Raw genomic sequence first — 16419 nt, forward strand, 5'->3', positions numbered from 1 at the left:
ACCTCCAAGGGATCTTCCACTGTGTAAATACCCTCTCCACTTCCCCAACGTGGTTGGGAGAGCAGATTTCCCTAGCTGGCCCGTTCTTCCTGGAGCTAATTGTGTGTCTGATGGAAAACTCCAGCAGTTCCCTTTGGGATTTCCAGCCCCTCACAGGAGTCACGGGCTTGAAATACCACCACTGAGAGAGATGGAAAGAACAGAAGCCTTTTCTTGTCCAAGATCACTTTTATTTCCCTTGTTTCCATTAACTTCAGTGTCTGTTTGGTCTCACATATCCACGCTGACAGGGAATTCACATCAACTGCAGAATTTGGGCAGCACCTCCCCAAGCCCGTGGGCTACCGGCTCTGCCGTGCCCCCGACCACCAAACACATCCCTCCAGCACATGGCTGAACCCAGGAAGAGGGGAACAGGATGCCCTTCTCCCTCTCCTCCACCTCCCCACCACCCCCTTTGTACAGCTCTCTTGGACCACGGATTTCTCTCTCCTGCCACGGACCAGAAACCTCGGGCACCGCGCTTCTCGCCGGTCCTCTACAAGCTGTAGTTTCCCCCTTCTCTGACTCTTCCAGAATCTGTTCCTTTTAAGAAACAAAACCTCTCCTGACTCTGTCAGGTCTGTCTGCAGCCTGGGAGCTGCTCCTTGCTGCCCCAGTGAAAACCTTAGTCCAGCTATAAAGGTCCTCACGCCACCGCCACGGCTGGGAAGCCCCTCTCTGCCTCCAGCCCCAAAAACAGCCCCTTTCCTCCCCGGGGCCTCGGAGTGCTCTCCGGAGACAGAGCTCTATGGCTCTATTTATTTGGGCTAATTAATCTCTCTCTCTCTCCCCCACCGGTCACAAATTAGGATGTAAGGGTGAATTTTGACTCTCTGGGTATGGACTTTGCTGCATCACCCCCCAACCCCTCCCAAAGTTTAGTGCTCTGAATTGCTGAGAACATTGGTCCGCTGTGGTTCCCCCGTGCGTACTGAGCCCGCCCGATGGCTTTCAGCATCTGTAGGCACTGCTGCCGGTTTGTTTTCTCAAGGAAAAAAAAAAGAAAAAATCATATACTGGTCTGCTATAAATTCAATAATACAATCCTTAGTTCTGAAGATACAGTTTCCATATAGTTTATAAACATTGTAAGACATACATATGGATAATTGAGGGGAAGAGGGGGAGCCTGTGTATTTGTTGGGGTTTTTTTCTCAGATGTGTGGACATGGTTACAAAAAACACACCTCCTGCAGGTACCTCATTTCTTTATGTGTTGGGTTTGGTTTTTTGTTTGGTTTTTGTTTTGTTTTGTTTTGTTTTTGTTTAATTCCACCTCTAATCAGTTTTTCCTTTGGTTGTTGGCTACTCCAAGCCCAGCAGGCAAGCCCTGTTCTGCTGTAATGCCTGAGTTATCCAGGGGTTTGAGATTGTCTTCTAAGAGATTCCCAGCCAACTTTGGCCTCTGGGTTTGGAGCCAAAAGGGCTAAAACGTGGGAGAACCAAATGTCCTTATTACCTCGGTATCAGTGTCCTTGCACTCACTTTCAGAGAGAAACAGTGTAGGCTTAATCGGTGATGGTTTTTACAGCAATTATGTTCCTTTCGGTAATTGGAGGGGTCGTTCGGAGCGCTCTCAAACGAACGGGATTTCACAAGAGCATGGATACAGTCCATTTGTCCGGTTGTTGTCACCGACTAATTGGTTACCGTCCCTGTTATCTGCTTTTTGTAAGGTTGGCTTTTATTTGTTGTTGTTGTTGTAGGTGCTCGGTTAGGCTTGTTTGTGACAAGGTGTGATAATGCCTTTTAATCCGCTCCCGCTGCGCTCGGCACAGTCCGGCCGGGCACGGACGCAACCGTCAGAAGCCGAGACAACGTTCTTCCCTTCGCCAGGCCAACGCTGAGCCACGTACAAAAAAAGAAGAAGAAAAGAAACTCTGGTCCTTTGTAGATTGGTGGCAGTACAGCTCCGCTCCGTCCGCGGCCGGGGGTGGGGCTCAGCGGATGACGGCCGCCAACACCACCATAAAAACCAGGAGCGATGCCCTGAGCCCCGGGCAGCCGGCGGCCTGCTGGACCCCGCTGGGGGCACGGATGGGCGTCCGCCGGGTGCACTTACCCTTGCGCTTGGGGGACAGCGTGGGCATGGCCCCAAAGCTGTATTTGTGCTGATAATCAGGCACATAGTCTGGGACCTCCTGCCCGTTTTTGCGCGGCCCCAAGGACACCGGTTTGGAGGTTCGGTTACGGCTTTTGTGGCTGGTGCAGTTCTTGCCGGGTTTGCGGTAGCCCGGCCGGGAGCCGGGGGGGCCGGGCTGGTTGCTGTGCAAACTGTTCTCAGCCCCTCGCTCCTTCCCCTTCTCCTTGGAGGAGTGGTGAGGGTGGTGGGATTTGGAGGCTCCTCTGTCCGCTGTAGAGAAGGTGTGTGTTTTCATCTGATGGAGCGACTCGGACCCCGAACAGTTCCTAAAGTCTTCTGCTCTTAGCACCTTGAGGTCCTTGCCGTGCATCTGCTCGGGGAACTCGCAGATGACGCTGGAGCTGGAGCCTCTGAACCTGTGCAGCCATTCCCAGAGGGAACGGGCTTTGCAGTCGCAGCTCCATGGGTTCCCATTCAGCCTGAGAAACTCCAGGGCTCCCAGGTGGGCCAGGCAGTCCCCCTGCAGCTCCGAGAGGCTGTTATTGAACAGGAAAAGGGTGGTCAATCTTCGGAGGTCATGAAAAGCCCGCCTATGAATCCACTGCAGCTGATTTTGATGGATGAGCAGCCGATCCAGGTTTATTAGTCCCCTGAATGTGTTCTGATGGAGGCTCCAGAGCTTGTTTCCATGGAGAAAAAGATGGCTGAGGTTAACCAAGTCAACAAAAATATCATCCTGAAGGAACTCGATGTGGTTGTCTTGCAGGTAAAGGTATTGCAGGTTGTGGAGGCCACCGAATATCCCGCTGGGGAGGGAGCTCAGCCCGCACTTGTACAGATACAAGGCGTGGAGTTTCACCAGCCCTTGGAAAGTGTCTGCAGCTAAAGCCCTTAAGTAGCGGTTGTCCCCCAGGTCCAGCTCTTCCAGGTTGACGAACCCGTCGAAGGTGTTGGGGTCGATGAAGGTGATGTTGTTGGAGTAGATCCAGAGGGTGACCATGGAGGGGCTGAAGTGGCCCCGCAGCAGCAAGGTGATCTGGTTGTTCTGGAGGAAGATCCTCTCGCTGTCCTCGGGGATGCCCTCGGGGATAGTGACGAAGTTGTGAGCCTGGCAGCTGACGGTCATCGGGGAGGGGTAGCACACGCAGTCGGTGGGGCAGCCCAGGGCAGCGGGCACCTTCAGCCCCAGCAGCACCAGCAGCAGCTCCGCAAACCCCCCTGTGCGGAGAGAGGGGAGAGCGGCGTCAGCGGGAACCGGGCACCTCCCGCCCACCCATCGCTGCTGTGGAGACTATTCCGGGTGAAAAACGCCCCCAATTAGCTCAGCCCTCCTCTCTGCTCATGAATTACCCACGCGGCTGTGATGAGTAGGCTCATCACCCACGGCAGCTAAAACGTGATGTATGGAGTACTCCCAGCCTCCTCTCCCTGCCTGCAACAGGCAGCTGGTTGTGTTCCCAGCCCGGAACAGGCAGGAGAAACTTTCTCGGCGAGAATTCACGCTGGCAGTGCAGGCAGCGGAGCCCCTTGCCTGCAGGCAAGGAAACGCCGCGATGTGAGAGCAAACAGAGGAAATTCAAACCCTCGCAGGTGCCCACCCCCCTCCTGTAACGCATCTGTTAAATCGCTTGCACATATCGGAGAGGAAAAGCTGCACAGATTCAGCAATTCCCAGCGAACCACCTAAAATCACACGTGTGCAGTGCATCCCACTCCCCCAAAGGCACAGACCCATCCCCACCATCTCCTTTCACTACGGTTGTTAGACACCACCATCCACCCCGAAACCCAAGTGATTTGCAGGGAAATATGTTGTCAGCAGTTGGTGGAAAAGGCTGAGCCGAAAACTCCGTTTGGAAGTGGGATGCTCAGACATATTTTTAAATGGATGTCCTGTGGCAAAGCATATTGCATCCTCTGATGCTGCAGTGTGTGCCTGTGACTGGGGCTTTCTCGCAGCAGAGAAGCAGAGAGCGAGGCAGGAATCATCCCCTCCCTCTGCTCAGCTCTCAGAGCTCCGGTTTCGCCGCCCCGCTCCCGTCTCGCTCCCACTCCTCACACCAGGCTTGCTTTCAGGCTATTCCTTCTGCGCCGAGTGGCTTTTCAGACTCATTGCACCAGACTTGTCATTTCTCATTCAGATTTTCCTCCTAGATTTGGCTTTTTCCTCTTACACGCAAAATTTGCTCATGTCTAATGAATTCTGCCTCTGGACTTCATGGGGAAAAGGAGTAACAGAGGAGCAGCGCACAGCTGCCGGTGCCATCCTGCCCACGAGTCCTACTCAGCTTGTAATAATCTGAAAAACGAGAGTGGAAGTGGAGTTCATCTCTAATTACTCCACGTCGTTATCACCAGCTAGTCCAAGAGCATGGACCCCTTGGGCTTTTACAGTCCCTCTTTTCAGTGCCTACAGCCTAATACGAGTTGGAGGCACAGAAACCTCACTGTTTTCTTATTAATTGTGTTTGAAATGTAACTGCGTGGTTGCTGTTGCCTTTTGCCTGGTATGGAGATCTACTGCCGTTTAGTTAACAGCAGGTGACCCGTCCATCTGGACCCATCCTTTCAAGGCAAAGTTGCCACATATTTTAGATAAACTGGGTTATTCAGACTCTCCATAAATCACCAGTAAGAGGCAGTCATCGCTGACTGGGCGGTTAATAGGAAAAAAAATAGCAGCGCTGCCCAAAGCATCCGATGGAGCCTTGTCTGGGAATGGGAATGAGGGGGACGACTTCCAGGTGCTGCCCTTCAGAAACGAAGCACGGGCTACCAGGAGGGATGTCTCATCCCTGCACCACTGCCAAAAAGGGCTGGTGAGTCGGGAACGCTTAATTCGCAACAACTCCTACGGCTGTGTAGGAAAAGGAACGTTCTCCAAGTCACCGCCGCAGCATTTTGGCTTGGCTGTCGTGCCTTTGCACGATGAGCGAGGGGCTGCGCTAGTGGGAGCATCGTGCTGAGCACCCAGCACTCCCTGCCAGAACGGGAGCCCTGGCTGCCACTCACAGCCGGGGAAACTGTGCTATCCTGAGGATATTGTGATTATCCTACGGTGGAAGAGACAAAGCAATGCGTGCAGATATATTCTGCTGGTTTTTTAACTCGAGGATGTGCTTCGCCAAGGTGGGACGGCTCCACGTCCCCCATCTTACCTCGGTGACACCGGAGTACGGCACCTTCCGTAGGTCTGATGTTTATTAGTAAAACCCTGCCAGGCACAAGTGCTGTGACGATCTCCCACATGCAGAGTCTGTTATTGCAAATACCAAATCACAAGGGTCTGAATCAATAAACCATCTCCCAGCTACACGCAGCAGGTTGGAAGATTACATATTGCTTCCAAACAACAGTTTTATGCGCTCTTCCGTGACACGACAGTTGCCAGGCTAACGGGATTACTGACGGGAGGTGGAGCTGGGCAGGGATCTGGGAGCATACAGGATTTCACGTATAGGGATGGTGATGACAGGAGGCTGTTAGCAACGCGTGGTGATGGACCAAGGCAGCCCAGGCCTCCCTGGAGCATGGCCAAGGTAGAGGCTCCTGCCGAAAGGGAACGCAGTGTTTAACAGCGCGCTGCCTGCAGGGATAACTCCGGAGGTAAAGGTCAGAGGGAACTGAGTCCATCTCTTTAATTAACAGGCGGCTGTGAGTTAATGGCTGGGGCTCCTATGGAGAGAGAGATGTGCTTCCTGCAGACAGGGATGGTGGTGAGGATAGGCTGCGGTTGTTACTGGTTCTCAGCTTCCTGAGGATAGGGTGGTGGGAAGAAAAACCAGGGATGTCTTTCTCCCTATTGCAACTTGGGAGTTAGGAGAATGGGGAAACAGAAGGATGGATACTTAGAAAAAAAAGGGTGAACAGGGGAGCAGGACTTGATAGAGTCTCTGGATAGAGAGTAGGTTTAGATTAGGTATAACGAAGGAATTCTTCCTTGTAAGGGTGGTGAGGCCCTGGCACAGTCTGCCCAGAAAAACTCCGGCTGCCCCATCCCTGGAAGTGTCCAAGGCCAGGTTGGATGGGGCTTGGAGCAACCTGGTTCTGGTGGAAGGTGCCTCTACCCATGGCAGGGGGGATGGAACTAGATAAAGTCCCTTCCAACCCAAACCATTCTGTGATTCTGTCAAGGTCTGGACTCCCCAGTGGACGCACACAAGGCCTGTAGTCTCATCAAGGAGCTTTCCTTCCAAGCCTGTAAAACCTGCTGACTGCTTAGTGCTGTGAGAAGCTGCTCCTGGCATGCCCTGGGACTGGTCCCAGTTTAGATCTGGGAATGAGACCCTCAAAAAGCAAAGAGGCCATGGTCATGGAGCCATGAAGCTCCTGAGGCTGGGAACACCAGCACTGGGATATCCAGCAGCCAAATCCCACCGGGCCGAGACAGCCAGGAGCACTTGGGTCTCACTGGGCTTCCCAGACTGGAAAACACCATGGGAGCTTCCCAAGAGGCCCCAGCCCAGCTCTCCTGAGAGTTCGACCCTGTCTAACTTGTTATTTCTGACTCAGCCCTTTCAACTTCATCTTGTAAAGGTTGTGAGGCAGACAGAGGGTCACCAGCCCGAGTGTTGGAGCTCACTGGGGAGGGAGAGCTTCAAAAGCAACACGGAAAAATCCTCCAGAAACCTGCTGGTGAAGTGAGTAAACCCAAATCCCCGCTGACAGGGATAAAACCAGCAAAGGGGTGTTTATCTCCTGCCTTTCTCCCACTGACGTGCTGTGTCACCCCGGCTTCTCGCCGTGTCCTTCTGCTGCCTCCTGCTTCTGACTGAGGTTTCAGTGATTGCAATGAATTCGTCTGACTGTCCAAACCATTTCCCATGTAACATCCCTCTAATTGGGCATTAATTAGGCATCAGTTAATGAATGCTTGAAATAATTTATCTTTGGATGCGTCCAGTTTGCAGTCTTACTTTTAACAGCATTAGACTCATTATTAGATTAACATCGTTATAAATGTTCTCCATTACCTGCTTGTTTCCATTGTCTTAGCCTTATTACTGAGAGTGAAAATCACTCCTCCCGCATGCATTATTGATGAGTAAGGACTTTCTATATGTAGCACGCGATTAATTGTTATACAGTGTAATGCATTTAGTGTGAAGCCTCGATTTGTGCAAGAGCTGAAAGCAGCCAGAAGAATGCAGACGCCCGGAGCCAGCGCGATCGGCCAGACACTGCACATCTCTCTCCAGCCCAGACCAGGTTCCTCCCAAGCCGGTGCCAGCACAGGAAGAAATTTGAAAAAAAAAAAAACCAACAAAAAACAACTCCTGGTTTGATACCCAGGATCAAAGACGGATGTTTGAAGGGTTGGAGCACTTCTCTGCCACCGCGGCAGGGACTCTTGACTCTGCGGTGCCACTTGCTCCAGAGAGCCAGGTGTACCTGCCCTGGCAGTTTTCTTGCTTTTTAAGGTTTATAACACTTTACTGTACCTCTGAGCCAGGCAGGGACTCAGTTTCTGTAAAACATGATGCCACTTACTTTCATCAGGAGTCTCAGACTCAAGGCCCAGACATTGCTTAGGACAGGGATAGGTTTGTCCCTGGGGGGGATGCACCTGCAGGACAACCCCAAAAGGCAGCCCTGCCACAAACCCCAGCACCCCCTGCCCATTCCCTCTCGGCGAGCTGCTTCTCTCAGATGGATGTTTTCACCTCTCCACCCGGACAAGCTTATATGGGTCAGAGCCTGTCTAATTCTGCAGCAGGAGAATCCGCTCTCAAGGATGGAGCAGGCTGCTTCTCTTCCAAATCTCTCCTAAACCTGCCATCTGCTTTGGGAGACCCATCTTAGCTCATGTCTACATGCAACTTGACTGCCTGCTTACTGTGTCCATTACCGGGGCTGCTCAAGCTGTTAGATTTATAAGCTCTTTAGAGCAAAGCCCTCGTCTTCTGGTTGCTGATTTATGTATCTTTACTGCCATAAAACACTATGTATAGCTACTACATAATATAAATAATAACACTTAACCAGAGTGCGCTACAAGTGGGGACAAAGCATCTGCTCACAGGCGGGATTATCAAAAAGGGAGAAGCTTCCTCATCTCTCACCCTCTTCTGAGGCCAAGCTCACACCTGTTCTAACACCAGCACCTCACTGAGCTCTAGAGAGAGATTTTCCTGCCCTGATCTATCAAAGGATTTTTCAAAGTCCACCCCGAACAAGCTGGTGCACAAAGACATGACTACAACCCCTGGGGGAAAAGTACACTTTGAAACTTGGGAACGACCTCAGAATTGCATGTTCACATAGAGAGAAACTGTTGTTTAGGGAGAAAAAGAAGCCTCAAATGCTCACAATTTCACCAGCCAAGTGAAGGACAATGAAAGGCAAGGACAGAGTAGCAAAAGCAACTGGGCACGAGCCAAGAGCCCAATTCTGGATCTGGGATGGTTCGACAAAGCGGTGTCAGACCTGTGCTTAGCAGCTGCAGGGTTCATTTCCTCTTATTCTCCTTTTTTTTTCCTTTTTCTTGCAACAGAGAGGATAAAATAAACAAGCCCCTGCTGACTGTCACAAAGCCTAAATTCCCCAGTGAGCAGCAGCTCCCTTTCAGCCTCTCTGCAAAGCCCCTCAGGTGCTGCCCCGCAGTCCTGCAGCAGGAGCATCCTCGCTGGGATTGCTCCCAAGCATCAGCTGCAGCTCCCAGCACCAGGACACAGCACGAGGCTTTGCTTTCTGCACGAGCTGCCTTTCAGCCAGAGAGTGGCAGCCACCCATCCACCTTCATCATTTTATTATTTTTTTTTTGCGACCGGTGTCATAAATAACTGACAGATCCCAGCTGTTGGGAGTTACGGTTTCTGATGGAGTGACAGCTGCTCCCAATCCCCCAGTCATCACCCCGGCAGTTCTGGAACATTTCAGCAACATAAAAATCATTGGAGATAATTTCGGTTTTGCATAATTTGGTTAGGCAAGCTGTGATTTAATGGCAATTATGACCTCCGAGGCAGAAGATGAGCTTGGAGGCTACTGGCTTCACACGACTTTAGCTCGGGGTGCAGCGTCAGGGATGTTCCAGGGAGATGGCACTACAAGGAAAAAAACCCTTCTCCAGCAGCTGGAAATTGCCTTCCTTGGCTGGCAAGTGGAAAGACTGTTCCCACAGGAAGAAGCATACAAGGAAATTTGGAAGGAATAGTGCTAAGGAAAGCTTTGGGAAGAGGCCGGTGCCAAAAGATGCATCGGGAGGTACCTTTTAGAGAAAAGCCAAGAAAAGGCTGCAGACTGGGGAGTGCTGTAGCCTTTGCAAACCTTTCTGTGTCACGAGTATCTCATGTGTTAACTGGTACAAACCTCCTCTTGGTCACTCTGAAAGCAAATCCTCCTCCTGTGACTGAGATGGGAGAGCCGGAATCAGGAATGGGCCACGGCCTTTGCAGGCAGCTGCCTGCTCTGGGTACTGCCCTTTGCTCTCCCCTCTCACAGGGTTTCTCCTGCTCTGGGCTGTGTTGCCTCCTCTCCCTGGGTGCTCCTCATCCATCCCAGAGCCCTTTGGTTTGCATTTCTCCAGCAGTGACAGAAAGGAGCAAACCCTTGGGCAGCCAAGCTGTGCTGGGAGGTCAGCTGAGGATGGAGAACCGTGCTCAGGAGCTCTGGGGACATCATGGTGTTTCTGGCTGGGGGCAAAACGTGGCTTAACAGCAGGAGCAACTTTTGTTTGGAGCTGAGAAGGTCCAGTTTCTCCACTCCATCATGGCTGCCAACCAGCTTGGAGTTTGCTGTGAGCTCAAGCTCAGGGCGGAGACCTGGGGCCAGCAGCACCCCAAAATCAAGTCCTTTAGGGTGTTGCAAGTTCAGTTTACATTTGCTGACCTGGTAACTGGAGCTATTCACCTTCCTCCACCAAAGTCATGCCCAAGGTCACCTGGAAGTTTCTGGATGGTGATCATTAACTCCTATTGCAGTTTGAAACCAGACCATAAATTTCATAGTGTAATAATGTAAAAATCAATAACTCTGTTTGAAACAATAGCTTTGTCTTCCATTTCAGCCGGCTCTGATATCTCCCCACGGACCATGTCCCTCTGAATCACACAAATAAAGAGAGAGGAGCGATGGGTGGCGGGGCTGCTGCTCCCCTGCCAGGTGCCCAGCCCCTCCATCGTTACAGATTCAATTAGTTCATTTATTCCTCTCCTGCAGTTAAACTCGAGGATGATTTAACAGGAAAAAATAAGGAGCCTTTTATGCTCAGTCTCTCTGGCATCCCGTCCAAGAGAGCGTCCCTGAGGCTTTCCATGTGAGAGCTGCCCATGCCTCTGCTGTCTATTGCCATGGGCAGCAGGGCCAAAACCTAAAATACTTTTGGAAAGATGCAGAACCGACTCACATGGGCAAAAAAAAAAAAAAAATGAAAGTCCGCTCTTTTCCAGCTCTGGCTTTCCGGGCGAGGGAGGTCTGGCTTCCTTTGCTTGCTTATTTTCCGTTGTTTGCTGTAGCACTGGCTCGAAATATACATCGAGAAGCAGGATTGTCTTTCACATGTTGGTGGATGTGTGATCCTCAAAAACAAATTAGCACCGATTCACTTCTATATAGAGTGCAGCCGTCAGGGAATCACTCCTGAATTCACAGCGAAGGAAAGTAATAATGCTTCCAGCGTGCTAATCCTCTCCAAGAGCAGCCCCTGAACTCTCTCCTGGTGCTGGAGGCACCACTGGAAATTACAATTGTACTGAAAAAATAATAAATAAATACAGAAATTGGCAGGGTTTGTGCTAGTCCAGAGGATTTGTACCCTAATGTGGAACTCCCTGTTTAATTAGCACTCTTCTCTGTCTGCATCTCCTCCTCCTGCTCTCAAGCTAGAGAAGAAGGGGGAAAAAAGGAGGTCAATGGTGGAAGTGGCTGTGGGATTGAAACTCGGCTATAGAAACTTGTTTAATTTAAATGCTTCTTTCAGGACTAACACACGCAGAAGCAGAGGGATTGTAGAGTGTGTTTTCCCAGTATAACCTGCTCTGCTTAACCCCAGTTCTGGGCACACCTTCCATGGCAGGGATGCCCTTGGAGGAAAACTGCAGTGGGATGCTGCTGGTCCTGTGGCTGCAGGCACAGGGAACAACCCCAGCACCTCAGTGCAGGTTTGGGAGGAGACTGTCTAGATTGGAGGCTGGGCTGCTGCTTGAAGCAGTTGGAAGCAGATCACTGAGATGGGATGGGATGGGATGGGATGGGATGGGATGGGATGGGATGGGATAGAATGGAATGGAATGGAATGGAATAGGATATTTCTGTTGGAAGGGACCCACAATAGTCATCTGGTCCATCTGCCCGAAAGCTAAAGCTTGTTATTAAGGGCACTGCCCAAATGCCTCTGGAACACTTGGGCAGGCTTGGGGCATCAGCCACCTCTCCAGGAAACCTGTTCCAGGGTTTGGCCACCCTCTCAGTGAAGAAATGCTTCCTAATGTCCAGTCTAAACTTCCCTTGGTGCAACCACTCCCACACATCCTGTGCCTGGATATCAGGGAGAAGAGACCATCTTCTTTTCCTGAGTCTCCTTTGGCTGCTGCTGCAGGGTTTATTGTGCCCCTGTGTCTCACCCCACTGTGCATCTCAAAAGCCACCGGGACCTTTTTGGAGCGCAGGAATGCCAAAGGGAAAGGCACATCTCTTTGCACATGGATTAATCAAGTCCTTGGGTCCTGCTGTGGCTGGAGGTGTTGATGGACACCAGGATGCTCCTGCTTCTCCAGGAGAGGATGGCATGGACCAGGGAACACCCTGAGCAGGATTCCAGGCATGGATAAGGGTTTCATTGGCTCCTGGCACTGCTGTCCTGACCCCCAGCAGGCACCAGGCATCCTCTGCTGGTCCCCAGCACAGGACAGGGCTCTGGCAGGACTTGCCAGCAACCTGCAGTGAAGCCAGGATAGAATTTGGCAAAGGACAGGGAGATCTCAAGGTCCTTGAGAAGGGACTAATAATACCAATTGCCCCCAAGGAAAGAGAAATACAGGAGGATGACTTGAGCTTAGTGGATTGTCTGAGGCGTCTCAGGGGATCATCAGATACTTCCACTCCCTTTTTGTCCTGAGGTGACAAGTTTTCCTTCCCATTCACAGAAATGCAAAGCAGTTCATTCACAGCAGTAATAAGAACGATGTCCTTTGTAAAACAGCCGGTGAGTGAACCCTTCGAGGTGCTCTACAGCTAAACAATTGCAGATGAAATGACAAAACCCACCCCAGCTGAGCACCAGCCAGATCGGTATCAAACACTGAACAAGCTCATGTGTAGCGAAAGCAGATTCACCAGCTCTTTTCCCTGCCAGCAGCTGGCCAGGAGCTATGGAGGGTTTCTTTAGGATCAGAAATACAGCCAAAACAGAGCAGATATGAGATGGAAGAGCAAAGTGACAGCTGCCCGGGCTCTCAGTGCATGCTCGGCTGCCCCATCCAGCCCACGTCCACAGGAGACGGAAAAACTGGAGGCTGTGGGAAACTGGGGATGAGCTGGATGGATCTTTACCTGGCTGGAGCCTGGAGCGGAGAGCGACCCGACACAGGGAGTCAAAGAGGTTTTTATGCAAGCATGGCTAATAGGGAGGGCATTAGTCCTATAAACTTGTAATCCTGCTGAGGTCCCGACCCCAGCAGTGTCCTGTGCCACCGAGATCCACCAGCAAATTCTGTACCGTGCCGCGTGGGCTCCCTTTCATCATCCCTTTTCAGCCTTTCTGCATTTCAGATTTACTGGATGTCCTTGTGTTTGGTGGAGAAGAGGGCAAATTGGAGCCTGTCATGTACCTTCTTCTTCATTCAGCAGCACATCATTCTGCCTGCAGCAGGGGGGAAGGAGACGGACGGGCAGGCATCAAAGCTGCTGGCTCTGTCACATTTTCTTCCCCCCAACCAAAAAAGAAGTGTTGGCGTCATTTGGAGCCCAACCCACAGCCTCAGGTCTCTCTCCCACACCCAAAAAGGGCAGCAGCACCTTTCCCCATGCCCTTGGTCTCCTCTCAGGGCAATGCCACGAGCCCTCCAAGTGAACATCCCTGCGGGTCACCAGCCGAGTGAACACCACAGATTCCAGCAAAACCCCATCCTTGCTGGAGACGCGAGCCAGCATGCTGGGTCATGAGCACGGCTGCCTTTTAGAGACCTCTCCTGTGCTTTGCACTGAACTTTTTACCAGCTCATGAAAAAGGCAGTGATAAAAGCAGAGCAGTGTGAATAGCTGAGCTGTGCTGCTCCTCTGCCCGGCATCTGAGGCCGTTCGGAGGCTTAATGAGCCGGTGGGAAATGCCATGTGCCCAGTTGGATGTTGGGCACTGTCACTCTCCCACTCAGCTCTTGGGATGTGTGGGGATGTGTGGGGATGTGGGGAACCTGAGGACTGAGCAGCAATGCTTTGCCAAGCCCCTGAAATCCGTGTGTTTGGAGCAGCTGGGTGCTGGGAATGAATGCGCAAGCGATGAACGTGGTCAGGACACGGCACTCTGCTAATATCCTGCTTTGTCTAGCTCTGATGCCGGTATTCCATCCCAAAATATCCCCCTGAACATCCCTCCGGGAGTGGACTTTGTGGACATGCTGCACATCCCCCAGCACCACGCAAGTGCCTGCATTAAAAGCTTAATAAAAATAGCTTGATAACGGGATGTGTTCCCATCACCGGCGGCCCTCGAGCCCACGGCCGATCCCTGCACCTCCAACACAGCAAGGCCAAGTCATTACGGGATGGGGGCTGCAAGGTCTTGACAGTCTAATTTCTATTAATTACAGCCTGTGCAGGATCCTGTCGCTGTGGAAAGGGGAGGTGGGGAGATGGGAAATCGTTGCAGGGCTGGGAAGATGCTGAAGGTTGGTGGTTCTGACTGGTGGTGCTGACTGATCCGGGCTGGCCACAGCAAGGAGGGGTTTTATGGTGAAAAGCAACAGGTTGGGCTGTATGGAGTGACAGGGATGTTCTGCCCTCCTCCTCCTCATGTTTTGTTGCCCAAATGCACATTTTGCAAAGTTAAAACGAATCGCAAAGAGCGGAAATCGGGAGTTTTAAGGGAAAAGAAAAGAAAACAAAAATAAGATCTTGGCAGAAGGATAAAGGAAGGCAACTGGAATGCTCATTAAAACTGAGGGGCTCCGTTTCCCTGTCCAAGTGGCCACATCTCTGGAGGCTCCCAGATCCTTTGAAATGCCTTGTCAGACAAAGCCTTTCATCCTACCTGATTCTGGCTAAATTCATGGACCCAGAAATTTTCACTGGAAGCGGGAAAGAGGGAGCAACTCCATTCTGACTTTTCACTTCCCATCTGATCGCTGTTGATACAATTTATTCCTATGACAGCATCTGCTGCTTTCATGGGTTTTTTATTCTGAAGTACAACTCGTCTTTGTTAGTCCCATTTTTGGGCCTTTCATCATTTCAGTCACAACATAAAAGGCACTTAAACACTCCTGCTTGGAAACCAGGCTGGGAGAGGGTGGGAGCAGGGAGATGCCATTGTCTCCCCAATGCCAGTCCTCCTCTGGCACGGGATGGGCTGTCCCAGTGTGCCACAGCCCTGTCATGCTCCCACATGCCTCCTGCCAAGGATGGCAGCGATGGGCATGCCGTGGCTCCATTTTGGAGGGATGCTGTGAAATCCAGATGTGCTTTGGAGGTGCAGAGTCCTGTATCCCACATCTCTGATGGGGCAGCATCTCTCTCAGCTACCACTGACCCAATGCGTGTTCTCAGGGGCTCTGTGCCCTCCTCATCAGCCAAAGCTCTCGTTAGACAACTAATTGCCTTTTTCTCTGTGGCTCCAGCCCAGGCTGTGGTGCTCAGCTCTCTATGTGCCTGTGCTGGGGGGCTCTGCCACCCCTCACTGCATCCCACTGAGCTCGCCAGGGACCCTTGTCCCCACCAGTGCCTGCAGATCCTGCTCTGCCCTGGCATCTGCCGAGCTGCTGGAGGCACCAGGGAGTTCAGAGCTACCCACAGAAAATTGGAGTCTAATAATAGCTCGGTGGTGTCACACCAGCAGAGAGCTGGAACAGCCACGTCTGGCAGGGAGAGGCCACCGCTGGCTGCCTGCGCCTGCCCGGGCTCCTGTCTGCTCAGCTGGAAGAGCAACGCCTTTCCCGGGATCCTCCTCCCTGGCTCCCAGCTCCGCTCCCCCTGCAGCCCCCGCTGCGGCTGACGGACCACTCTCCACACTTCAAGGATTCCCTGCCACAGCAGCGTGGCTCACACCACTCCCCAAAATCCTGCCCATGCACATGCCAGAGGCACGGGGCTCCATGCCTGTGATGGGATTTGGACCCTGTGGAAAACCACAGAACGGGCAGGACCCACCCCCCACACCCCTGGATGAGCATCTCTGGGATGTGGTGGCCTGTCCCCCTCCTGCTTTAATTCCCCTGCCGTGTTTTCCACTCCAGCAGGCATTGCTGGCACCTGAGCATCCTCCAGCAACATCCCTCATCCCACCTGGTATCTCTCAGCCTGGATCCCATCCCTTGTCCCCCAGCTCCCAGGAAAGTGAGCGCAGCTGGAAACTGTGCTGCTGCTTATTGGAATAACCTTTCAAGATTCATTTAGTGCCGCTTGCTTCCACCCCACCTTTCCATCGTCAGCACTTTGCTAATTGCAACTTTTAACTCGTTGTGCCCAGGCAGCCCAAGAGCAGCTGCTGCTGTAAGGAATGGGGTCCCTCTGCCCCCCATGTCTCCTTTCTCCTCAAAGAAAGGGTCAGCCAAGTGAAGGGTGAACACCACACCAACCACAGCCTGTATGGCCCCGCTCCTGCTCCCAGCTCACCCCACAAACTTCCTGCTTTGGGAAAAGATCATCCCGGAAGACCACAAATCCCAGATAAAATCCCAACCGTCACCTGGGAGCATAAATCAGTGCATGTCTGGGCAGGGAAGAGGCGAAAGATCCCGACGGCTATCGGAGCACCGTCTGCCTGAGACTTATTAAATTATGGCTCTCGAGTTCAGCATCTGAGCCTGACGCGCCGGGGACCAGGCGGGAGGGGGGTGGGTTACAGCCCCCTAATTCAATCACGGGGCAGAGGCGATGGTGCAGCTGGTGGGGAAGAGGAGCTGTGGCTGTCAACACAGAGAGAACGAGGCTGCCACAGCCTTCCTGCATGGCTCTGCCCACTGACCCCTCACAGCTGCGTTGTCCCGTGCGCTGGGGATGGCTCCATGTCACTGCTAAGGGCTGGGGTCTGGTCCTGTGTGCTCCTGTGGGGAGCGGGGCACCGGTGCCACCGCACAGGATTGCACTGATCCAAGGCCACCTGCACTGGAAGGTGGGATGTTCCCAGCTCTGCTGCCACA

At 52.3% G+C, this 16419-nt stretch overlaps 1 protein-coding gene across 1 annotated transcript in view; it reads right to left on the bottom strand.

The window, feature by feature from the left end:
• Window positions 1-223: 223 nt before the first annotated feature.
• Window positions 224-16419, bottom strand: part of RTN4RL1 (reticulon 4 receptor like 1) — a 29828-nt gene continuing 13632 nt past the window's right edge. The window contains exon 2 of the mRNA XM_069033292.1: window positions 224-3343. Within this exon, the coding sequence (XP_068889393.1) occupies window positions 1983-3343 (1361 nt within the window). The 3' untranslated portion in view covers window positions 224-1982. The remainder of the gene's footprint in view (window positions 3344-16419) is intronic.

This window comes from Aphelocoma coerulescens, chromosome 19, assembly GCF_041296385.1.
Source record: "Aphelocoma coerulescens isolate FSJ_1873_10779 chromosome 19, UR_Acoe_1.0, whole genome shotgun sequence".
NCBI classification, from domain to species: Eukaryota; Metazoa; Chordata; class Aves; order Passeriformes; family Corvidae; genus Aphelocoma; species Aphelocoma coerulescens.